The following is a 26,758-nucleotide window of genomic DNA, read 5'->3' on the forward strand; positions in this document are numbered from 1 at the left end:
TTATAATATAGCGCGTTTGTACGCACCATACACCATAACATGGTAGCTGGTGAATGTACTTCGCGCAAAGTTTTAACAGTCGCCAGAAAATTGATTAAAATAGAAAAATAATCTTAAGTTTGTGGTGCTTCGCGCCTCATAAGTTAAGTGTGATAAGGTATAAGAAATAGTTTCTTTATATTTGTGGTGCTTTATTTTTTACAATAGACAGCATAAAACACAGATATGTTTGCAAATCTTTACAACATAAATCACAATTATAAACCAGACTATAACAGCTTTGTCGAAAGACAATGCTGCATTATGACGTACCATGATGACGGTCACACAGAGTAATGGCTGTGACGTCATTACAGAGGAATCCCGGTCCCACTGCGTGACGTCATGAAAAAAAATAAAAACACCGGTTTTAAATAAAGAAAATGACCTTGAATGCTTATTATGACGTAAGAAGTGAAAATGAATTAAAATGACGTCAGCGAAGTTGACGTCATACCAAATAGCTATTATGACGCAACGGAGCAAACTTAAGCTCCTTGGAAAGTGCATAGTTCAGACGGTCTGAGGGTGAACCATTGTTCTACAACAATGACCATTATGAGTGGATAAATAAAATACGTCGCTCAATATGCGAGAACTCTTGTGTTGCATCACATTGCATTGCTAAGCGACCAATGAGCTCGTGCCACGTCATCACAGCAGTGAGCTACCGACCAATTAAAAAGCTCCGATTGCACTCCTGTGACGTGATGTCACATCCTTTCACGCAACGCTAAGTACTATGACGTGATAATGAAAAAAGACTTCGTTTCGACCGAGAAACGAAAATTGAACAACGCAATATAAAATTATACATTTTGGCTAGGGCTCTACTCTACGTAATTACTCAACAAGTAATTAGTGGTCCCACCGCTAATACTGGGCCCAGGACGCTGAACTTATCATCGTAAATACTTCGGTTTTATTCCTGGCCAAAGCCCTCAGTTTCTTCTATTGCCATAGTTAGTTTTTCCTTTAATTGTTCGTAGCTTTTATAAGGAGGCAGATCCAACCGATTGAAACTGAATTGGAGAAAATGGATTGTTAAAAATGAGTGATAAAAAAGTGTCCTTAGGCAAGACACTTAACGGCAATTGCTCCAACCCAGTGATCACTAATGGGTAGTCGAAATTATCAGCCACACATGAAACACTCCCAAAAAAGAAATCACCAACAAAGTAACACACATGGTAACTCGTAAGCTGGCACGAGGTGTATGAAACAGAACACTCATGTTTACCCATTGTCATTTTCCAGCCACAGGAGGATAAAGTAAGTTACATTCACGGGGTGTGTTTTATTATTTTATGAATTTTTTATTAAATAAACAAAAACGAAAACAAGAAATAGTAATACATAATTTTTATATGAATGCTTACCAAGTGTGGCTTCGTGGAAGCCAGGTTTCCTTACCAACTTTCTCAATGCAAAATTTCTGTGGTCCGTTGCTACCTGTATAATAGATATAAAGAAATTGGAAGTGCTGTAATTCTGTTATTTATAATAAAATTAGGAGAGAAACAGAAGTTTTATTTACACCTAATAAATCAATAGGTTCTGTTCTAATTCATTTGGTAAAAATTAAAATAAATATATATATTAAAATTTTTATTTTTTATTATCATACTAACTTTTTTACAAGAGCATATTACAGGGAATATAGTGAATATTCCATTGTAAAAAGAAGATAGAATTATTTCCAGTGCCACAACAAAGGGTATCATAGCATACAGCTCCCAGTAAAAACAGTTAGTAGAAAAAAAAAACGGGTTTAAAACTTGTTTGGTGACGGCACTGTTTTATTACTTTGTTCTAAATTTTTAATATCCACCAATTATAAAGTGGTTTCTATTCTGTATGGGTGAGGTCCTTAAGGACCTGGGATAAAGGCCAGATTTGGCCCGTTACCCCAGAACAACCTTAGAATTGAACAAAACACAACAACCCACCTAAGAGTTCAGCAAATCCACCAACAGGGATCCTGCATGTACCAGATACAAACTGTAACAGCCGAGCACGCTTTTCATTGTCTATCTCGCGAATGTATTGCCAGAACCATAGAACCTTAAACAGGATATGTATGAAGTAAATGATACAGTAGGTTGGGGGAAAATGGGACACCTTTAGCGCATAATACCAAAAGATTTTGATTGTGTCTCAAACAATTAAAAACGGTTTATGGGAGTCGTGAGGATACGGTTTTATAATTATTTGTATGTTTTTTGTTTATTACCATATGGCACGAGAAAACAGAATAAAAAAGTGTCCCATTTTTCCCAACACAACATATAAAGATACACAAAGAATTAATTTATGATTATTTTTATAACTAAGGACACACAAACGATTTAAAAAATTGAAAAAGTTTTCTTAATTGCATTTTTTGAATTTTTGTGAACAAAATTAGGTTTATTCATACAAAAAATAGCAGAGTATGTGACGCCTTTTAAGAACTAAGAATGACACCAGTAGTTTGAGAACACTTTATATTGAATTGGATTATAGCACTATTACATGAATTATTTTTGATTATCTGGTGTAGGTGGAAAATTATTCAAAAACCTGGCAAGAAAAGCAGAAAAAACAGGTAATAAAATAAGTCTAGACGTCTGGTGTGCATTTGAGATTCACTTTTGTTTGAACGTATTTTTACAACAACTAATTTAACAAATCTGTACCATATGAATGAGCATGTACTGTAGTATCTCAGAAACACAGACAACAACAAAAATAACATAAAATCTTATAAATTAAATAAGGTAATAAACACCTGTTTACTATTCTTGGTGTAGTTTCGATATATTGAGTGTCGACTCCAATCTTCAACATCGAACTCTTGCATTCCACACAACATCAACTGTGGATTTAAAGTGAAATTTATTGCTTTTAAACTATTATTTTGTTAAAGAACTTTTTATGCTGATTTAAATCATTTGCTTTAGTTAAAAATGTGATTTTTGGGGGAAAAAATGCATGGAAATCCTACTCGGACAGAAAAATGTAGAAAAAATCAAAATATTATTCAAGCATAGAAATATTAGCGAAATATACACTTCCAACTTTAAACATAGAAATCTTTAACAAACGGAAAAATTTCACAAAACATAGAAATGTTAGTATTTTACTAAAACAAAGATATCTTAATATCCTAGTAAATAATAGAAATCGTAATATCCTATTAAAACATAAAATCTTAATATCCTACTAAAAATAGAAATCCTATTATCCTACTAAAAAATAGAAATTCTAATATTCCATTAAAAACATAGAAATCTTACCTCTAATTCTCGCTCATCAAAATACTGCAACCACTGAAGAGGGACAACCTCGTTAAATCCATCGAGAAAACCTTTTGTTTGTTTTTCGACACCTCGTGAAAACCTCCAATCAATCATCAACCTAGTGGGATAGAAATAATATAAAATAGAATCGTATGATACAAAATAACACATGTATTTTTATATAATATATAGTGGGGTGGGGGGAAGACGGGACACCTTCAGCATATGATATCAAGTTACCTGTCGTGTTTTAAACAATTAACAACGGTCTGTAGGAGTTGAGATGATACGATTTTATATTTCTTTGAGTGTTCTCTGTTTATTACCAAATGGAAGGAGAAAATTAAATGAAAAGGTGTCCCATCTTCCATGAAAATAAGAACTGATTTATAGAATAATAATTGAGATAGCTTAATTCAAAATGAAAATTCTCTATAATAATATTTATTTGTATACATTATAATAAACATGAAAATGAACATATAATAAACACAAAAAGAAAGAAAAAATACTAATATTTTACATAAAACCTTTTTAAAATTACGTTAAAAAAAACCAATACAGTTACATAGAAACAAAAAATGGTATAACATAGAAACCTTATATATTCTTCTTTATTTTCCTCAGTGACAGGAATGTCTTCACCGCCATCCTTAAGCTCTATGGTGTCTATTTTACCAAGAACTTCAAAATCCATGGTAAAGTCAAGTTCCAACCCACATTCTTCTATGTTGTTGTCCCTGTGGAAAAATACAAGAAAAGTTTAAAAAATAAATATAAAAAAAACAAGAAAAATTTTATTATCAGAATTTGTCATAAATTGATTAATTTTTAGCATTTCTTATTTTTACTAAATTTTTACCATATTTTTACGGTAAATCATATATACTGTAGTATTAGTTGATTATAAGCATAACTTCTCTATTATTTAAAGTTAAATTGGAACAAAGGTTTGCACATAGTTGAAGTCAATTCCCAAATAATACTTTATTTAAAAAGACAAATAACTAACCTATAGTTTAATATGCGTTTAGTTTAAAAACACAAAAAACTACAAAATTTCAACCATTGACGTATTATTATGACATAGCAACAAATCATTTAACGCACCTTATCCACACGAGGGAGTTATAGAACTCCTCGTCCACGGACTCGATGTCTTTGATCGTCAACTTACGATTCAACATCCTCTTATAGAAGGGAAGGGAGAAGCCAGTGTCGATGAATTTACCGTGGTAGAGTGCCTGGAGGGTAAACATGAATAAATATTACAACTAGAAGCAGTGGCGCAGCCAGGGGGTTCAGGAGTCGTGACCCCCCCCCCCTTTTAAACCCCCCAAAAAAATTTTTCATTAATTTAAAAAAACAAACATTTTTTTTGAAAAATTTCTGACTAGAAGTATAAGAGGGTGGGGGAAGGTGGGACACCTTTAGCATCTAATATCCAAATATCCTGAACGTGTTCTAACCAATCAACAACGGCTTATGGCAGTCGTGAGGATACAGTTTGATAATTATTTGAATTTTCTTTGTTTACTACTAAACGTGGTAAGAAAATAAAGTGATATAGTGTCCCATCTTCCCCCACCTTGCTATATATTACTTCCATTGTATCATAACTCAATGATACTAGGTTCGATACCGGACACTGATCGGTGTATGTGTCCTCAGACAAGAGATTTGACGACATTTCCCAACCCAGAGGCCACTAACTGGGTTATAGCACCCTGGGTGTTGGGATATTTTGGCTAACTCTGGCATAAATTTCAGGTGTCATAGCCTGTCACCCTTTAGGATCTCACCCACATAGAATAAAATTGAAACCTAAATTTTACTAATTTATCCTCACGTCAAATGGAAGACAGACATTACAACACAGGTGTTCTATTTAGACAAACCATTAGTGCCCACTAGAGTGTATGCAAAAGGTTGAACAACCCCGGTATTCCTTATTCATTAATATAGTTTCTGAAATTTGTCATAAATATTTTCATTTTTTTTGCACTTAACTATAACACGACTTGAACTCCAACTTTAAATTTTTGAGTAACTAGACTTTAACCATTTCACCGCAAACTTTTAAAGATTTTAAAACGTTACACCCATGCTTACCATTGCAATAAACCTCCCCACGAATCTAAAGTAATGCATATGGTCAGGATTAATGGTTGATGCTGGGTTGATTTGTAAAGTGTAGTTCGTGCTTCCTGCATATTCGAACAAACAATACATCGGGTTCAACACTTCGTGGGAAACGAGGAAAAACCATTCTCTGCAAATAATACAGGTCAAACCTTACTTTTAGTAATGAAAATAAGGGTTAAAGTAGACGTAAATCCCAGAAGTCTGGCCTAAATCCTAGGACCCATGTCGTACCATGTCGCGGGACCTCGCCCACATAGAATAGAAATAAAACAGAAAGTTAAAGGAGTTACATAGTTTTGATACCGTTTATTTTTTAGACTTGTATTATTTGTTATGGCAGTTATCGCCATTCTAGCCCAAATTTAACATAGAATTGAGTTATTTTTAGAATAAAACAGCACCTTATAATAGTAATGGAAAGTTCTTTTGCAACTATAGCATAAAACATGGATATTTAAACCAAACACCTACGTTTATAATTAACCTATGCTCATCTAGTTTCACTTTAAAACGCATTGTGATAATGATATGAATGTTTTATACGATGTAATAATCGGATTGTGATGTAATAAATGAATGCAGGGTAAAGTTGGGCAAATAAGAAGAATAAAAAATATTGTTTTTTATTTTTAGTGTTGTGCATATTTACAAAGGCACAAACTGTCTGTATAGTTAAATTTGTTTATTATGTGCTCCTATGCACATGTGTTTGGGCTAATTTACTCTGTACAAGGCATCATTAATGTTTTAATATCAAATAAAAGTGTTTTGTCAATGAAATTTGTGTAACATTATACAAGAAAAAAGTAAAGTTTCACGATTTTAAGAAAATTCTACAATATTCGTTTTTCTTTTAATAAACCATAAAGACATCACAAAAAAACACTTATGACATCACAATACCTTGCCACGCCCCCATAATCAAGACCTTCCTCCCCTTTAAACATGATGTAAAGTCTCCTCCTAAGATCATATGCTTGTAGGTGCATGATTTGGGAGAAAGAATCTTCAAATATAGATTGGCGAGAAACGTTGATTTTAACATGGCTGGGCAACGCATTCGACTGGGAAAAATGGGATTATTGAAATAAGTGAATGGAATATCAGTATATAGGGTCTCCTAAACTCAAGGTCTCTACTGGCAATGGTATATTTTGGACACCCAAGCCTGTGTTGAATTAATTTTTTATTCCACTATAGCAGCTGTTCTAAAACTAGAGTCCTTAAAGCTTTCAAACATGCGTAATGGCGTACAGCAGTTTTTCAAGGTATTTGATAGTTTGTGCTTTTCCTTTTATTGGTGGGGTTTTTGCATTTTTTCTATAACATTCTTTGATTTTTACAGGGCTGCGAAATATAATATTTAAAAAATGATGTTATTATTTTCCCTGATGTCCCCCGGTGCTAATACAACAGTTTTAAAAGGAAAAAAACGTGTCCCACTACCAGTAAATTAATTAGAAAGCATTTATTAGGTTTTCCATGAAACATTTTAGGAGAAAAAATGGGAAAATAATAGAAAATGGGAAAATAATAGAATATTGTATCAAACTTTTCGCCGCAATCTAAAAATGTTTAACTTTCTTTAAACACTTTAAAATAATGAATAACTTAAAGCATTAAAATTTTTATACAAAAATAACGTAATTATTACTATATAAAGTGAAATATAGGTTAAATAGTAAAAAGGGCATAGAGACTGGCAATTGGTAGCACTTTATTTCAGGGATAGCAATCATGAATAAAATGAGATTTAAGAAGAATAGAATATAAAGATAAGGATTTAAATACATTAATAATTCATACCTGACAGAGATAACGGAATTGACCAAGTTTCCACTTGAAACTCCGTTCGTAAGCTATTGGAACGCCATATGAACCTGTTCGACTGTTATAATGTGGTGGTGTGAATAATAGAATTACAACAATATCAACATAAAAAAGAATAAATATAAAAAATAACTACATGACAGTAATAATGCAAAAACCGTAGTTGTTTGCAGCCTCTGCTAGGGGTGTATACAATAATATAAGTAATACTTTATAAGTAATAGTTAACAAGAAATGTTTAATTCAAGTATGTGAATAAATGATTTATATATTTTGGATAAAAAAATAAGTTATTTTCCAATTTTTTTAAATATATTTAGAGGTACTGTTTAAAAAATACTGTTGACTTTAATTGAAGTTTAGTTTGTGAAACATAAAAACAAGTTAAGGAAAATAAAAACAACGGCGACGTACCCAGATGTTTTAGAACCAGACCTTGGATCTGTGAATGTAGTTTGTTTTGTGTTGTGGTCGACAAAATAACGAACTCCTTCGTTTGTAAACCTCATTTCCCAACCTTGAGGCATGGGCTCCTCGTTTATCATACTGTGGACGGAATATACAGTGGTTTTGAAATTTTCATATTGTGTGTAAAATATACAGTGGTTTTGAAATTGCCATACTGTGTGTAAAATATACAGTGATTGCGATTTTTTGATACTGTGTGTAAGTTACAGTTGGTTTAAATTTGCCGACTACGCGTAAAAACTACATTGTATTTGTATTTTTCATACTGTGAGTAAAACATACATTGGATTTGTATTTAGGTAACTATGCAATGAAATAGATTTACTTTTGTCGAACTCTCCTTGGAAAACACTATAGTTTCATAATAATTGTCCATACATATATTGAATAGACAATGTTTTTCCTTTATTTACTATACATTGAATGTATATTGCTTTTACATGGTAGTTATATAGTAGGAAAGATGGAACACCTTTAGCACACAATATACGGTTTTATAATTATTTAAATGTTCTTTGTTTACTACCAAATGGGACGAGAAACTAGAGTAAAAAGTGTCCCATCTTTCCCCACCCCACTATATACACATTATCCTATAAAGCACATAGTACTTTTTGTTCTAGTTTTTTCGTCCCATTTGGTAGTAAACAAAGAACATTTAAATAATTATTTGTTTACTACCAAATGGGACAAGAAACTAGAATAAAAAGTGTCCCATCTTTCCCCACCCCACTATACACATTATCCTATGAAGTACATAGTGGTTGTGAATGGAGCTCAACCGATATATCGGTTCACCGATATTACCTACTAAGAACATGCAGACCAACCAATTTTTTCTACTATAAACTGCTGTATCTTGAATACAGGTATTAATTTTTGATTAATACTGATCATATTATGTGTTTCAGTATATTGGCAAATATTGTTAAAGTATCGGTAAAAAATAATATCGTTTAGCCTTGAGTTGTGAATACATAGTAGCCACCCACCCCTGTGTGCGTGGATCCTCCCACTGCGTTGTTCTCGTGTTGTGGTTCACAAAATAAACTCTTCCGTTTGCTTCCACCCTTCGTTCTATATGTTAGTACATGGTATATATGTTAATACATAATATATATTTTAATACATGATATATATGTTAATACATAATATATATTTTAATACATGATATTTATGTTAATACATAATATATATTTTAGTACATGGTATATATGTAAATACTTGATATATATTTTAATACATAGTATATAAATGTGGTAATACATAGTATAGAAATTAAATTTGAATATACAGCACATTTTTTAAACGTATATGATAATTTTCATTTGTTTAAGGTAATAAACAAATTTGACAAATTATAACAGGTGTCTACGGCCTTTATTTTAAATGAATATTTAAACAATAAACCATTAATGACATAGTGAATAAAGAATTATAGAAATACAGCTAAGCTTATTCACAACAACCCAATACTAATATACCATCACAAAACATATAATTTGTTACATGAAGTCTGACAGTATAGAAAACCGTAAAACAGTCTTTAAATAACCCAAAACAAACAGTATCTTTATTATACTTTTATCCTCTCTTTAAAAGACTTTTTTATTTAAAAAATCTCTAGAAAAAATCCCAAAAAGCTTTAAAAGGATTCACAAAACAAAATATTAACAACGATGAAAACTATTTTTTACTCACTACCCTTGTAAAAGTCCCAATATTTTGACCCCTAAAGATTAAATCACTTACCCCAGCCCTTAGGGAGGACCCCCATCCCATCTTCGGGTTGCTGGGGAGGTTTCGGAGGTTGAGGAGTGGATGTGGAAGTTGATGCTGCTGCTTCCGATGCTGCAGGTGATACCAGGTATCTCTGGTTGAATGCCTGTGAATGAATGAATGAATGAATGAATGAATGAATGAATACATTAATACATGAATAAAGAAATAAAGGAATAAAGGAATGAAGGAATGAATGGACGAACGGACAAACGGACGAATGAACGAACGAATAAATGAATGAATAAGTGAATAATTGAATAAATAAATAAATAAATGAACGAATAAACGAACAAACGCATAAACGCATAAATGAATAAGTGAATAAATGAATGAAATTGATTTTGTCTTTTGGTCACGATAACGAAGAGGAGAGTTTATATAAGCGAAAAGACGGGTAGTAACGGTAAAACAACAGTTGTTAAAACACGATTATTGATAAAAAAGAAAGAAATAATGTTTCTGAGTAAAAGGCGTGACAGTTACACCTTAATGACAATACAATGTGATTGGAAAATTTGGATATTCAGTCTCTAATCAGCGAAAATGTAAGTGTACCCATAACATTTTGGAACAACTGTCAATCTTTGTATATTACAACAAAAATGACAGTTTTAGAAAAGTTGATGGAAAAAATTTAATAATTGGGATATCTCAAATTTAAAGCTCAGTAAAGTTGTTAAAAAAATTTTAGAAAACCTAAAAGATTGTGTTTCTATATATATATATATATATATATATATATATATATATATATGTATATATACATTGGTGTGACCAGCATGTACCTATCTTAACATACAGTAAACACTATATAGTAGTGTGGGGACACCTTTAGCATATTATATCCAAATATCCTGAATCCTGATTGCACCTTAAACAAGCAAAAACGGTCTATGGGAGTCGCGAGGATAGGATTTTATAATTGTTTAAATGCACTTTGCTTGCTACCAAATGGGACAAGAAAAAAATTAAAGGGTGTCCCATCCACCCCCACCCCCCTCCCTTTAATAAAAAGTTTAATATATACAAGATACAACAAACAAGCCACACGACTACCCACCTGACGCTGGTTTTGAATATTTTCCCGCTGATTTCTCCAGTCAGTGAAGTTTTGCACACGCTGTAACGTTGGGCGTTGCCAGGTTGTTGTACGTGTGTTGTGGTCCACGTAATATATTCTATTTCTGCTGTCAAGTCTTTTCTCCCATCTAGCATACAATTTTTTTTAATTTAAATTGATTTTTTTTATCAAAAATATATTGTTTTTGTTAAAATTTCAATTGAACTTTTTATCAAAACAGGTTGTTTTTGTTAAAATTTCAATTGAATTTTTTATAATATACATATATATATATATATATATATATATATATATATATCTTTTGTTTAAATTTAAATTGCAATAACCTTTTTATCAAAAATATGTTAATCCAAGTATAATAAAAAACCAAATTGTATTTTTATTAATTATTTTTAACATTTTAAACCAGTGCCTTTTTTATGCCCTAAATAACATGGAACAATTTAATGAGAAATGACCTAATTTTGTAATTTCCTAAATTTCATCTATTAAACAAATATCAATCATAAAAAAAAGAATTTGGTCCTGTATTAACATACAAATGCTTTCAGAACCATTACTAGGCAACCAAACCAAATAAAGCTATTGAAACGTGACCAAGCAAAGTTTTAAAAATACTCTCTTAGGCAGAAAATGTATTTTAAAAGAAAAAATGTTTTAAAAAAAAAGAAAACTTTCCAATAATTGTTACCAAAAATTATTTCACCTAAAAGAAATTTTAACTTTTTTACCAATAAAAATTTTTTTTTTTCTTTTTTTCACAAGTTTTTTTTACGACTGGTGGAGATCGAAACTTATAGTGCATAAAAAGATACAAATACTAGACATACCCTGCTGGAAGTGGTTCTGGTCTCTCCCATGTTGTTGTCTTGGTGTTATGATCAACATAATATATTCGGCCCATTCTATCAATACGAACTTCCCAGCTGCGTGGAAATAAATAATAGCGTAAATTCCAATGGTGTTATTACCATGACACAAAAGCTGTTGTTTTGTTTGTAAAAAGTAACAAACCCATCACTTCAATGCTGTTGTGACCAGGTTTAATGTGATATTTATAGGGGCATACCAACAAAAAAATGCTTTGTTCTAACTATTGTGATTTTTTTAAGAACCAAACCCTTAAAAATGTCATTTTACTAACATTAAACGTTGGTACGTGTCAAGTTTCTGAGCCAAAATGTATTATTAAGCAATTTGCAACAACAATAAAACTCTCACAAATAATGTACAAAACATAATATAAAAAACTAAAATGCAAAACACTAACATATACTGGTATATCTGGCTACAGCTTTGCTTGCAAATTGCTGTGATAATACTTTTTTTTCTACTTATCTTTGTAAAAATTTCTAATATCGAAGTGACGTTGAGGAAAACAATTACTACAAAATAAATAAAAAACAAAAATCAATTATCATTTCCAACGAATTGTGTTTTTTTGTTACATATTTTGCAACACTTAAACCAGACCGTTACATGGTTACAAGTTCATGACACTAGATCAGAATCAGATTTACAAAATTCCCCACAGCACAGTTAATACGGTGTAAAAATAATAATACAGTAGGATGGGGGAAAATGGGACACCTTTTAACCCAATTTTCTCGTCCCATTTAGTAGTAAACAAAGAACGTTCAAAAAATTATAAAACCACAACCTTACGACTCCCATTAACCGTTGTTAATTGTTTTAAACATAATCAGAGTATTTGGATATTATGTCCTAAAGGTGTCCCATCTTCCCCCACCCCAGCAATAAAAAAGCAATAACTTAAAGAATGAAGCCACTCACCCAGCTGGTAACGGAGGATGGTTGTTTGAGTTGGATGTTGCAGCGGATGAGGAAACTGCTCCTGTAGAAGAAGAGTTTAATACAGTGGGCTGTATGTTGATGGTGATGCAGGGAACAGTTGTGTGTGTGAGGTAAACATGAAAGATCTTGTGTTTTTAATTTTTTTCTAGTTGTAATTTGGGTTATTTTGATCTTTTGTTCTTTTTCTTTTTTTAAATTTTTTTCTAGTTGTAATTTTTGTCATTTTGATCATTTTTTCTAGTTTTAATTTAGGTCATGTTTATGTGTTTTTTCTAGTTGTAATATCAAGTAAAAAGCCAAATAAAGATTTTGCGTTTTTGATCATTTTTTCTGGTTGTAATTTATGTCATTTTTATCATTTTCCCTTGTTGTAATATAAAGTGTAACATAAAATTTTTTCTAGTTGTAATAAAAAAAAGCAAATATTTAAATAAAACACAAGGATTGCTAAGTTTGTAGGGAAAACAATAAAACATAATATGTTAGCCTTTCAAGTAGAATACAGCAAGATACAGTTAAACAAATTTATACACAGTTGATAAACAAAAGGAAATGGCTACTACTACTACAACAGGGTTTCCCAAAGTGGGACATTCTGAACAGCATTTTTAAGGCAATTTTACAAAAAAAATTACATATAAACTATACTAAATGCATGCAGCAAATAATAGCCTAACTTACTTGTATTAAATGACGAAACATTATTTAATTTTCATTTTATATCAACTATAGTTTGGTAAACTATGCTTGAACATAAAATTTAATGTGAAGTGCAATCAAAAACAGTTTAAAAAAGGATTAAAATCAGCAATGATAAATCATAAGTTAATGTTCACATTGTCAAACTGCTGCATTGTTCAGCTTTACTCTTGTATTATAAATTATTTCTGGATCTCATTTTTTACATGAAAAAGTTCTTATTAGGTCTTAAAATTTTGTTGCAAAACTAACTAAAAATATTGGGAAAATGACTTTCCTGAAAAACAAGCATGAAGTTGTTTGGCTAACAAGAATTTTACTTTATTAACAATACAATATCAATTTGAAATACCATTACAATAACAATAAAATAACTTTAAATAACATAACAATAAAACTAACAATAATTATACAATTCCAGAAAATTTAAAGTAAAGTTACAAACTAAAAAGTTATTACAGTTTATAATAGTCAACAGAATAGTATATACTGTTAAAAAACATAATTCCAGTTATAAAATCATAATAAACAACTTACCCACAACTGGGGCTGTGTTACTGCTGGGGGGTGGGGCAGCGTGGTGGTTGGGTCGGGGTGCATGGCTGTTAGGGGCAGGTGGGGGTCGAGATGGGGGTTGTTTACGGGGTCGGGGGTGGTTGGGGTTCGGATGGGGACTGAAATTGGGTAAATTACAAATTAAAAAAAAAACAGATAGAAAAAAATTATACAAAACATATATATATACATTATATTATATGCACATATAAAAAAAATATGTATATATATAATGTAATAAATAATAATAATGAATCCACAGAATTAAAAACAATTAAAAAAAGCTAAAAAATGTGTATAAAACATTTAGTAGACTGAATGCTAGAATACAATACACATTATACAACAGCTATGATTTCTTGTAAAATAGAAAATTTGGAATTATATATCAGATTCTACAAACAGATTATACAACCATAGAAATATTATACTTACCCATTTGCGCGAGGGGTAGGCACCGGACGCTCAGGTAAACTCGGCGATGGCGTGCTTTCCGCTTCAGCGCCTGCCTCTGTTATTTAATATTTCTATAAATAAGTGCTACAAGAGATATACAGTGACAAGCCAACTAAAGTAATTGGTTTGGCCGAATCGTTTTTTTACAGATTTAGTAAATCACTTGAAATAAGTGTTTCACTTGATTTACGCTGATAAAAGATATTAAATTGATATATAATATATAAAGTATCTGTAAAATACATGGCATGTGTATTCTGTTGATACTATTCCACTTTTCAATAAACAAACCTATGGCAGTAAGCCAGAAAATATTGACATAGTTTTTAAAATCCAAAACATTTCAACGGCATGTTACAACTTGTTTAATTTGAGTTGAATTAAATTTTGATCAAGAATACTTTACCTAAGTTTAATGAAAAGCAAACTGTTTTACTGATTAAATTACGGGTATAGACCAGTGTTTTTTATTTAACCATTTTTCATGGCATAAGATAAGGGGGTTCGGGGTAATATGTCACCCAATCTTTGCAACAGGCATGACATTATTTGTTTGAGCAGGCCACTTCCATGGCCTAAATAGCTTATCCCTGCTGCTATGTGACTACACAAATAAACAAAAGAAAGTATATTGCTTTTTATGGAATTAATACATTAATGAGGTCATAATAATTTTTAACTTAAAGGGCCTAAACACACCCCAAATGTACTTCGCTTTAATCGATAGAGTGTGTTTTTCTAATTCCAACGACACCTTACTTGTTTTAATCGGTTCTGTATAACCAAAGATATTCCAGCTCAAACACCGTGAAATTCAAAAAACTGATTTGAAAGTTGCGTGGCGAAAAAAATTGAGAAATGTACTACCCACGTGACAAACACGTAACAAAATTGTTGAAGCGTGGCCGCTCTCATTCAGAAAGGCGAGAGGCAGTGTTTTCAGCGAAAAACGAGAGAACAAAAAAAACGCAAAAAAGCACAAAAAAACGCAGGTTTCGCTTTTACGAATGAATCAGTCACGTGACTAGTACGTTCCTACGTCACAATCACGGAGCTCGTAGTAAAAAAAAGATAGCGCTAGAGATCACTGTTTGAGGACGAATATCTCCGCCTATACTGGACCAATTTTAATAAGCAAAGTATTTTTGGAATCAATAAAACGGTCGCTTTATGAATTTACCATAAAAAATAAAAGTGACGTGGGGTGTGTTTAGGCCCTTTAAAGTTTAACATGTTACGCAGACATCATGTTTTAGCAGGTCGTGTTTCTGCCCTAAACAGCTTTCCTTCTGCTATGCGTCCATACAAACAAGCAAAGACAAGTATATTGCATTCAATAGAATCAATACATCATTAAGATCTTAATAATTTTCAACTAAAATTTTAACTGAATTTAACAATATTACGCAGATTGTCTGATTATGTTGAAAAATAAAAATTCTGAAAATGTGACGATGATGTTTCAAAACAGCCGCAAGTTACCTGGACGAGGGGGGACAGGTGGGGCAACGCGGGGAGGAATCGGGGGTGCGGGGGGGACAGCTGATGTTGATGGTTCGTTATGTTGATCGCCATTCATATTCAACCCTGTTGTAAGTCGACTTTAATAACTAACAAAATAATATAACATATATAGAATATTTTAATTTATTTGGATGAATGAATGTAACATGCTTTGTCCTTGGGTGGTGGGAAAACAACAGTCGTTCTAACATGGGTGTTCATACACCTCGTGCCAGCTTATGCGTTACCATGTATGTTACTTTGTGTAATTTTTTGGAATATTTTTTTTTATGTATGGCTGATAATTTGGATAAAACATTAGTGACCACTGGGTTGGAGCAATTGCCATTAAGTGTCTTGTCCAAGGACATATACGCCAACAATGGTTGCAGTGACGAGTCACGAGCCTATTTAAACTAACAAGAGGCAATTCTGTTCTACAAACATTTTTTTGCTTTTACTACTGTAGGCCTACCTTTATTTTCTAAAAAAATATAATATTTCGACCAAAAATACCAGAACTTTTATGCTCTACCAGTTTAAAAAGCACAAATCACATATTGTAGCTGAACTACTATAATTACAATGACATCTGCAACTACAACCATTTGAAATAATTACACCTATGAAGGCGGCTGTTAAAAGTTACTGACACTAGCTATCGTGAAATAAACTTTATTGATATAGGCATAAAGCCATCAGGCAAGTGATAAAAATCTTATGGCAATAAAAGTCGTAAACTGTACCTGAAGTCCCATTGGTTAATGGTTGTGGCGGCTGTTGAACAACCAAGCCATCAAGTTGTACTTGAAGCTCTCCTGATGGCTTTGAAACATTGGGAACCATAAGGTTAAGAGCAAGGTCTAAACTTTCAACTGTGGAATACATTTTTTTATAAATATTATATACATAATATATATATATATATATAAATATTTAAAAAAAAAAAAAAAAAAAAGAACATTTATTTTCTAAAAAGATTGTTATCAATTTTTATTTAAAAACCTCCATATTTTACTAGCCCAACAAGCTCTAATATGCATATATATATATATATATATATATATATATATATATATATATATATATAAAGCGAAAACTGATATTTAATATATAGGTAATGCTGTCATCTCTTCTAGTAACTTATTATTTTCTATATGCAGTAGTCCGTCAAGAAAATATTAATACATAATGCTTTTGTAATTATTTCATTGTTGAATACTAAATGTAAAGACAAAGACATACAAAATCAAAATAAAGGGATGACAAAGCGAACTCTAAAAGCTTATATATTGTAAGTAACAACAACACAAATCCTAAGGGGCCACAGCCACATATGCTCCATTAGAACCATTACATTCACTTAAAACGTTTTTTGTTGTGCTATGTGAATACACAGTCAATAACTACAAACTTACCAATGGCTTATAGAACCATGAATACAACTTATCAATTGGTTGCCAAAGAGTATATGTATATGACTGGTATTGAATTCATTAAAAATATGACAATGTGTATGTATGTTTTATGTTCATTCATGGTATATATGATGGTATAATGATATGTATTCGGTGGGTGGTATGAATCATAATTGATAATATTAAATTATGTTTTTGTTTTGACTTCGCTACATTGCTACAGTCAATCAGTAGTTCAGAAAACACAGAATCAACTGTTTGACATTAAGAACCTAATGGGGCATACACATGCCCCTATCCAGTGTTCAAGATTTTTACTACATATGGAACAGCAAGTCCAGACACCTCATATAAGTTTAATAGTTCCAATATCACTTAATAAATAAACCTGTACTGTATTCTACCCTGTGAACCATTAAAAGAGATATAAAAACATACTTTTTCCATTATGTTTCTTCAGAATATCTTGAATATCACATTTTGCTGCTCCAATCAATGTATCTGCTCTCATTGAGAAGTAATTGTAAACTTTAAACTCAATGATGCTTTGTACATTCACCAATCTGAGATGAAACAAGAATTTAACGGATGTGTAAAATGCTATATAATGAGTACATATATAGCGGATGGGGGAACATGGGACACCTTTTTTTGTTCGTTTTGCTGTCCCATTTGGTAGTAAACTTATATAAAAACTATTAAACCATATCCTCACAACTCCCATGGATCGTTGTTAATTGTTTAAAACAGATCATTTTATCTGAATATCAATATTATGTGGTACAGGTTTCCCATCTTCCCCACCCTACTATATACACTTCTGGATTGGAAGTAATAGGTAATCATATTTATTAAACTGTATAAATTTCCACCAATAAGGTTATAAACATATTTTGCTACAGCATAAAGCTAGCCAAACCGGTTATGCTTGGATATATACCAGCGGTAAAGCAAAAACATACTATATACCTGTAAACCCCTGATACCCTTATAGCATGTATATAAATATAACCATATTAATGATATATTGATATGTCATATATGTAGAATGTAGGTATAAACCAATGAAATGTTATAGCTGGGAAATAACTTATAAAAAAACTAATCAATAAAATCCCCATGCAGGAAAGGTAGGTAAGGTAAAAGGGATTCTAAAGCTTGAATATCAGATTATAGGAAATATAAAATAATCTGGGGCAACAAAGCATATACATATGTACAGTAAGGTGAAGGAAGATGGAAAACCTATTCATTTTTTTTCCGGTCCTATTTGGTAGTAAACAAAGAAGTTTCAAAGAATTATAAAACCCCATTTTCTCAACTCCCATAGACCGTTGTTAATTGTTCAAAACAGGGTCAGATGTTTGGATGTTATGTGCTAAAAGTGTATTTTCTTCCCACTCTACGATTTTATAATTTAATATGAGTATGTTCCTAATAATGATTAATGTAGAGCCTATATAGAAAGCTGCTGGACTATTATTATAGCCTATGTTTACACACACACTGTATCTCGTTGCTACATTCAAAGTGGTTCATTAACTTATCAACCAAAATCAGGCTATTTATTTTACATTAGGTTTAATATGTATTACATAATGCTAAATATGATGATTGATAAATGACAATACTGGTGCTATCTTTATAAGCAAATCTAAATACCATACAAATTTATCACCCATCAGCCACCACAAACTTTATAAACAGGAAATAAATAAACTTTAAACTGATCGATGTAAAACATATGAATACATAATGCATTAATAAATAAAAGACTAGAATAATAAAGTGTGTATGGTGTAATTAGGAAACCAATATTGATATATGGATTCAGCATACAAGTTAAACAAATACTGAACAAACTAAATTTATGTGCAGTTGTGCAGATAATGACATTAATAGATGGTGAATTCACATAATACTTTAGTACAAGCAATAAAGTATTGTTGAGCTGTCAATTTTATGATGTGTATGCCTAAATTCAGTGGCGGATCTAGAGGGGGGTGTTTGGTGTTCGAACACCCCCTTCAAAAAAAAAAAAAATTTTTTTTTTTAATTTTTTTTTCTAATTTTTTTTTAATTTTTTTTTTTCGATAAAAGCGACATAATTGACTGGCAAGTATGCATTAATTAAACCTTTTTTAGCTATTTCAACACGGACAAGCAGCTTATAGGAGAAATCGGTAATTCGTGATCGTAAATACCTGTTTGCTACGGAACGCCAGGGTTGCAAAGAAAGCTTAACTAAGTCAATTTATCCAAATTAGAGCACGACTGATTATTGGTTCGCCAATATATCGATCGCATTTTTGGTGATTTACCGATTAGTGACGCCACAATCGTTTCTAAAAATAACCCACCAGTCGCAAACAAAAGAATCGTAACCAAACCCCTAGGTAATTTCACGGCCTACTATCTCTAGTAGGCCGTGGTAATTTAAATTACGAGGTGTTACAAATTCAGAAGTTGAACAATGTGCAGAGAATGTTTTATTAACGAAACGAAACAACAAAGGGAAGTCGCACAAGTATGAAGAAGCATTATATAGACGCTTTTATTTTGCGTCGGTTTTTTCGAAAAAATTCCTCCACTATTTTTTCAGCGGGTATGTCTATATCTGAATGGATGTTAATAAGAGCCAGTCCAGACAATCGATCTTGCACCACTGTGCTTCTCAAGTAACTTTTTAGCCGACGAAGGTTAGAGAAGGAGCGTTCGACAGTAGCCGTTGTGATCGGTAATGTCCAAAATATCTAGAAACAAAATAAATTAGAATGTTGGGAAATAAATGGGGTTGGTGATATTTGGTCGCACCTTTAAAAGCTTGAGAATGTTGGGAAATAGATTGGGGTTGCAATGATTTAATGTAGTTTTCAAATCATGGGGTAAATCGACAATTGATTGCTTCCCGCTAATTTCTGTATTCCATCTACGGTGCCACCTCGGCACCTCAAGCAGAAACGTCTCTTGACTAATATCAGTAGCGTAGAGTTCAGCAACTGCACGAAACATGCCGACGTCGCACTCTGTCCCATCTTAATAACAATGAGGAATGTAATTAAAGGTAATTTTCTAAACCTATGTTAGTACTTACGTAAATATATAGGAATTAATCGATTAATAATTGCAGCCTTATAGATTATTGAGCTGAACCTCGTGTCCATTCCTTCTTTCAGTGATCGAACAAACGGGACAAACATTGTAGAATACATTTTTTCGTAAATCTGCTCCTCATTTTCTATTTCCGTTACGCTGCAGCGGCTTGCTCGAACACTAATCCGATGTTCAGCTGCCAGTAATTTTGCATTTTCGTAAATTAAGCGGAAATCTTCCTGGTTGAGACTAGCGAGTTTACGTTTAACGTCGCCAATTTCTTCACACGCTGAAACTATATCCATGTTTTGTTTCTGCAAAATTTTGGTCACAAACAACAGAATTTCCGTGGAAAGCTTTAATGTGTTTAATGCCAGTATAAACGGGAATTGGGTGATCTGTAGACGAAGCGTTTCTGCTTGCGAAGCAACGGTATTGTTGAGAAATTCTTCAACTTGCAACAACGCCTGCAAAATGCCCGGGTACAATTTTAAGAATTTCACAACCGCTGTGTGGCGCTCAACCCATCTGGTATTGCATAATTTCGTTAGTTTGGTTGCAGTGATCGTGGCATCATTACTGAACATCTGGCGAATCGCCGACTGCAAAATTGACTGCCGCTTGGACGAGGAACTGAAAAATGTAACAACCCCGGACACAATTTTAAGTGCACGCCGAATTTCTCTTACTTCACAAGAGCGCATAAGGACCAAATTTAAACTGTGTGAAGCGCAATGGGTGTAAAAGGCAAGAGGGTGACTTTCCAAAATTATAGATTGAACTCCACGAAATCGACCTGCCATGTTGGCTGCACCATCGTAACCTTGGCCACGCAGACCACAAAGCGAAATTCCCCAATTCACGAGAGACTGCAAGATGGTACGTGCCAATCCCTCGCCCGTGAGATCCTCAACCATCACGAACCCCAAAAATGCCTCATCCACTTGCCAATCCGGAAACAGTGGGTTTATCGAGCGATTAAATAAATAGCGAACAGTGATTGACATCTGCTCGTTTCCAGCTATGTCCGTCGTCTCATCAGCAAGTACGGAGAAATACCCCGCATTGTTGACACCTTTCACTATCGAAGTACGGATAAAATTCCCACAGAGTTGTATAATTTCATTTTGAATTGTTTTACTGGTGTACAGTGCATTGGATGGACCCTTCTTTTGATACTCAGTAATTGCAGTATCGCCTCCTTCCGACCTAAACCGCAACAAAGCCCTGAAGTTTCCGTCATTTGATTGAGGAAGTGCGTTTTCGTCCGAGATTAGATGACCGTCATCACGATGGCCACGAAGAGGTAGACATTGCCTTCCACACAACTTAATTGTTTCAACAACGGAATTTAAAAACTGACGCCGCATAACATCGAGCTCATTTGAGTGTGCAGCCATTCGATCAACTACATCTCCGCGCTTTGACGAATACAACCTTTTAAAACTGTTTGCCTTTTCTGTAGCATCAATGTGGTACATTTCCTGCTCGTGTATCGCCAAATTACTTATAGCTTTGGTAATTTGCGTAGCTGTAACTCCATACGGTTCACGAACAAGATTTCTGAGGGCTAAACCACGCGATGTTGCTGGTGCAAAAAAAACACAACTGCGGCAAAATAAGCCTTTTTTACTTGGGCTGAAAGCCAACCACGGAAACTTAAAAAACCAACTTCGCGCAATGGACTGCTTCCTAATTTTTCTGTTTACTGTTCTGTTAAAGATTGGAAATGCATATTCTTCTTCAGGAACCCACGGATTATTCAAAAAGTGTAATTTTATTTCGGCATTAACCAGGTTTGGATGTGCAGTATAGAGGCCAATGTCAGTTGTAGCAGTGTTTTGTCCCAAAGAAATATTTTGATTTGAATTTGAAGCACCTGTGGACGGTTGGAGTACGGGATTTTGTAAATTTGAAGTTTGGCAATCGTGTCCAATTCGGTGCTGTTCTGTCTCTGTACTTTCTACTGTCAAACGAGGTCGCTTTGTACTCGGGTTTTCTTTTTCGCTAACGTTAAAATAACTTTGCAAACTTGACTGTTTCATTTTTTAAGTAATTCTTAACTGTATTCCTTGACGTTTTATAAATACTTTAACTATATTAACTTAGTTGCATTAGAGCAAAGGTTAACAGTTCATGCGAATAATGCGTATTGTTACGAAAACAGAATTAAAGAAATTCGGTAACAATGTCTGATTGTTATTATCCAAGGAACTGTATTTCAATACAATTTGTTCAGAGCAGACCATTACGTTCATGTTTTGTACAGGTAATTGACGCTGCTGCATTTTTATTTCGTTCACCATACGGCAATTCAATTTACCGCGCAAAAGCACAGATTTAGGTCGCTGATACTCGCGAGCGTACCGATTCGTTGCGTGGTAACATAGTAGAGTGACCTAATATAAACACCCCCGTCAGCAAAATCCTAGATCCGCCTATGCCTAAATTAATAATTTTGAAAATTTTAAACTTATATATTCGAGTTATATTATGGGCGATATTTTCTATTTTATGCATTTAAATTGTTGTTTATCTCATAAAAAATAATTATAAATTAGAAAAAGCTATTAGTGGCTAAAGCAGTGGATCAATAGCCACTTAGTGTCGTTTAACAAGTAGAAATGTGAATAAATTAAATCATAAATGGGGATATTGTGTGATAATCTATATAAAATCTAGATTTTTCAAATCTGTCAAAACTTGGATTGTAAAAAGTGGAGATATATTTTAACCAGAAAATAGCAAAATTAAAGTGTGACAGACTTATTTAAATTGTTGCATATATTTAACATACAGATACAAGCAATAAGCAAGAACCAAAGTATGTTATGGGCTTGCTACCATGACACATACAGTTGCACAGAGATGTAGTTGCTTACTAGGTTATAATGGGGTTAGGACTTTGTTTAAGTTATTTTATTGAATGTACATCCCAAATAAACACATAATAGCCTAATTCAGGAAACAGAAATGCCAAAATGATGAAAATGAAAAATTGCATGCTGCTTCTGCTACCATACATAGTATATAATAAATGAATAGGCTCTTCCGGGATTAAAAATTTTATTTTTATCACACCAAAGATTCCTCTGTCATAGGGCAAGAAGAAAATGCTATTCACAATGTATTGGTAATGCAACACCATAGGTGCCCAACATGGGTATGCAAGATTTGCATGTATGCAATGGAAAAAATCAAGGTACCTATAAACATCCAGTATAAAGGCATTAACACTTAATATGTCACAAACATGTGTTAAAATAAAGCTATACAGTGTGATAGTGCAATGATAAGCCTATTCCCTATTAAAAGCTAATAGTGTGACAACAAGGAAATAACTTCAATAAAGCTACGCATAGAAACAAAAATGTATATATATATATATATATTCATATTTATATACATTTTCAAAAGTTGGGAGTTTTCAAAAGGTAGGCTCCTATGTGCAACATGTTAAATGCAAAAATTCAACTTACAATGTGAACGCTTCATCCCATATTGGATTATTGGTTTTGTTGGAAATCCCGGTCTTCTTTGGAGGTTGTCCATCAATAGTGATTGTGACATAAGAATCAGGAACACGAGGTGAACCAAAGATCCAGTTACCGGATATTGGTTTAATTGTCCCTCGTAGAACTGGAATTTCGAAACATTTTTTATAAGCATGGAAATATGTTTAGGGAAACAATGCTTTATTAGGTTAGTAATTAAATAAAAATTTGGGTAGGTAGGTGTGTATAAAATTGACTAATTTTAAATCAGAAATGACATTAACTTTGAGATATTTTTTTGAGATACTTTTTTATGTGCGGAAAAATAGGCCAGTTGTGCCTTTTTTAGTTCAATTAATAAAAATTTGGATAGGTGTTTATAAAAGTGACTCATTTTGAATCAGAAATCAAACTATCAACTTTATTGCAGACTCAAGTCTATAAAGTGGATATATATAAATGTTGTTAAAATTATCATAAGGTGTTTATACCCCTAAGAATGCAATAAACATTATTAAATATGAATTACCAGTCTCAGTCTAATAATTTAATCAAATAATCAGTTCTGTAGAATGAATGTAACAAAAAAGTAAAAATATAATTTGAATGACACAATCCAAGGTCCCTTTCATTATTGACAATGGAAATAGCTTTCCTATGAGACCCAACACAGTTTTTTACATGAATAACTGACTTTTAAGTGGTTTTTAAAATACTGGTTATGTGACTGGCTAAAAGTGAAATACTAAGGTGAGACGATTTTTAAAGGTTAAAGCTGGGGTAACATTCTGAGATGCCGATACACTTATAATTGTCAAAGTTAAGCATAGGCCTATACAATTTTTTAATTATGTGGTTACGCAGTATATTTGGATTTGCTTGTATAAAAATGTAACAGCAGGGTAAAAGGTATTTACTCCTAAAACTGGGTTGCGGAAAAGTATGATATCACCCTTGTTTTAAAATTGTAGAGTGACATGTCACTTCAAGCATTCATTTTTTTTATTTAAACAAATATTTCAATATATTACCTTAATCTCGGCTCTAGCCATTATTTTTATTTAAACAAATATTTCTATATACATATTACCTTAATCTGGGCTCTAGTTTTTCTTGGTTTAACGAACATAAATATAAGGAATAGGCCTAATATATATACCTGTTATGTTCAGTTGAGAAAGATAAGTATTCGATCCGTTTTGGTCCATCACTTATCTCACATGTTGTCGCATGCTGAACTTAAAATAAAATATGTGCAAACCAGTAACACTCAATTTTTTTATTTCACCAACCTGTGTAAGTAAGAGAAAGGAATATATAAACCACTTTGCCAGTCATAGTTTAAATAGATATTTCATTGAAGAAATTCTGATAAAAGCAATGTGAATGGAATAGCAAAATGTTGATATGAAAAATAAAACAGCGGAAGAGATTTGTGATAATGAGAGCAAGAGGTAGTATGAAAAAGCATAGATAAAGTCATAGGCGTCAAACTTTTTAAAATGTGGGGGAGGCTACAATTTGGATGCTCATTGCTATGAAACAAATTCAAATTATTGGTTGTAAATTGTACAGTTTAATGATTAATGCAGTGCAGAAAATTCCTGGGTAGGCCTGTCTAATCTGTTATTTAAGATTAGGGTCCTCCTATGGATCCAGGTATATTAAAACTAAAATAAAAACTGGTATTTTTTATATATATATGTAAATAATTTTATCCAGAAAGAGTGTTTTCAAACACCTCATACCTTCCTAATGGTATACTGATACCTTCCTAAAGCTATACTGAAAAGGTAGCTTCATAAACGCCTATTTAATAGTTGTTTTTTCTTAAAATATTACCTATTATTGACACGCCAGAGAAAATGGGTAGCTGTTTAACCCCAGAATATTATTTCTTGAACTTGTTTTAGTAAAGCAGAGGTTCTGATTTTGAATCATAACTTATGTATATGTTTAATCTTAGCCATATGAAAAAGTTAGGCATACAGTTTTATTAATATGGCAGCTGTTGTATGAATGTGAAGTAATTAGAAAAATTTCAAGAATAAGATATTTTATATTAGTTGTGGGATAGAGACAATAACAAAATTTTAGGGAAGGTACATGCAGGAGTTTGTAAACAAGCTTTTGTTTATGCCCGTCATAGTTTGTCCAACACATGCTAAAACTAAACAATTAACCAAATCTTTAATAAAAAAAAACATGATTTCCTATTGTGGCACGGAAATAGATGAGTTTTACACACCAAGTTTTAGTGATTGTACACGCCAACAACGCGCATAGAAAAATAACCGTTTTTCACGCCTGAGGTCTCCTCAAAAATGTTCTCCAGGTTTGGAGTAATACGTTCACATAAATTTGGTTTAAATACTGGTTACACACATAACCCCAATGCCAATTATGTTCTTAGTATTGATTGCTTTTTAGTTGTTACTGATGGTGTATTACTGCATTTCATTGGTGGTTATTTCGGCCTTTTGGGTGTGCATGGATGCATTTTAAGAACTGTAGGTAAGCGATATTTCTTTATTTATTTATTTACATATACACATTGATTGTGATAAAAGTGAAACATAATAAAAATACATATATTATATACAATATTTTTTATGTATAATATTTTGTATTTAGCTCTTTTATATTCATAAAAATGTAATAAGAATAGTACTATATAGTATATGGACTATTTAATTAGGTGACATATAACTTTAATAGTTTCATCATACCACACTCAATACAATTTAAACTCAATGAAAAGTTTTGTTGTACAAGCAGCGAACAAAAATATCAACAACACAATGGTATTTCGTATTTAAATGAGTTTTCTGCTTAAAATATTATTTATATATTCCAAAATACAATTTATAAATTCCACTTGAACCACTTAGCTAAATAAATTTGCCTACACTAAACTAAGCGCAACGTCAATCCCCTGAGGCTACGGATCAGACCTTTATAAATCAGACAAACCCGAGACGATAGTTATATATTTAGCGCGGCATTTTATGTTTTGGGTTCAAATTGATCGGTGCTACGTTTCATAACAAAACAGGCTATTTGTTTCAGATATGGACATAACATCTAATTTACTAAATC

The 26,758-nt window shown here is 32.4% G+C and overlaps 2 protein-coding genes across 2 annotated transcripts; both read right to left on the bottom strand.

Annotated features, from left to right (window-relative positions):
- Positions 1–170: 170 nt before the first annotated feature.
- LOC149728240 (NEDD4-like E3 ubiquitin-protein ligase WWP1) lies at positions 171–25,307 on the bottom strand. The gene is made up of 23 exons (XM_089888197.1): positions 24,819–25,307; positions 23,645–23,804; positions 17,511–17,635; positions 16,401–16,529; positions 15,634–15,738; positions 14,131–14,206; positions 13,678–13,814; positions 12,421–12,481; positions 11,457–11,552; positions 10,606–10,753; positions 9,516–9,648; positions 8,756–8,840; positions 7,710–7,841; positions 7,272–7,353; positions 6,369–6,529; positions 5,433–5,592; positions 4,431–4,564; positions 3,920–4,060; positions 3,318–3,438; positions 2,810–2,896; positions 1,989–2,103; positions 1,419–1,491; positions 171–1,061 (listed from the first exon to the last, which is right to left on the bottom strand). The coding sequence occupies exons 1-23, from the start codon at positions 24,865–24,867 to the stop codon at positions 962–964; spliced, it is 2,610 nt and encodes an 869-aa protein (XP_089744323.1). The 5' UTR covers positions 24,868–25,307; the 3' UTR covers positions 171–961.
- Positions 19,690–23,637, bottom strand: LOC149728241 (52 kDa repressor of the inhibitor of the protein kinase-like). Its single transcript, XM_089888219.1, has 2 exons — positions 20,167–23,637; positions 19,690–20,107 (listed from the first exon to the last, which is right to left on the bottom strand). The coding sequence occupies exons 1-2, from the start codon at positions 22,208–22,210 to the stop codon at positions 19,842–19,844; spliced, it is 2,310 nt and encodes a 769-aa protein (XP_089744345.1). The 5' UTR covers positions 22,211–23,637; the 3' UTR covers positions 19,690–19,841.
- Positions 25,308–26,758: the final 1,451 nt, after the last annotated feature.

This window comes from Ciona robusta, chromosome 11, assembly GCF_009617815.1.
Source record: "Ciona robusta chromosome 11, ASM961781v2".
NCBI classification, from domain to species: domain Eukaryota; kingdom Metazoa; phylum Chordata; class Ascidiacea; order Phlebobranchia; family Cionidae; genus Ciona; species Ciona robusta.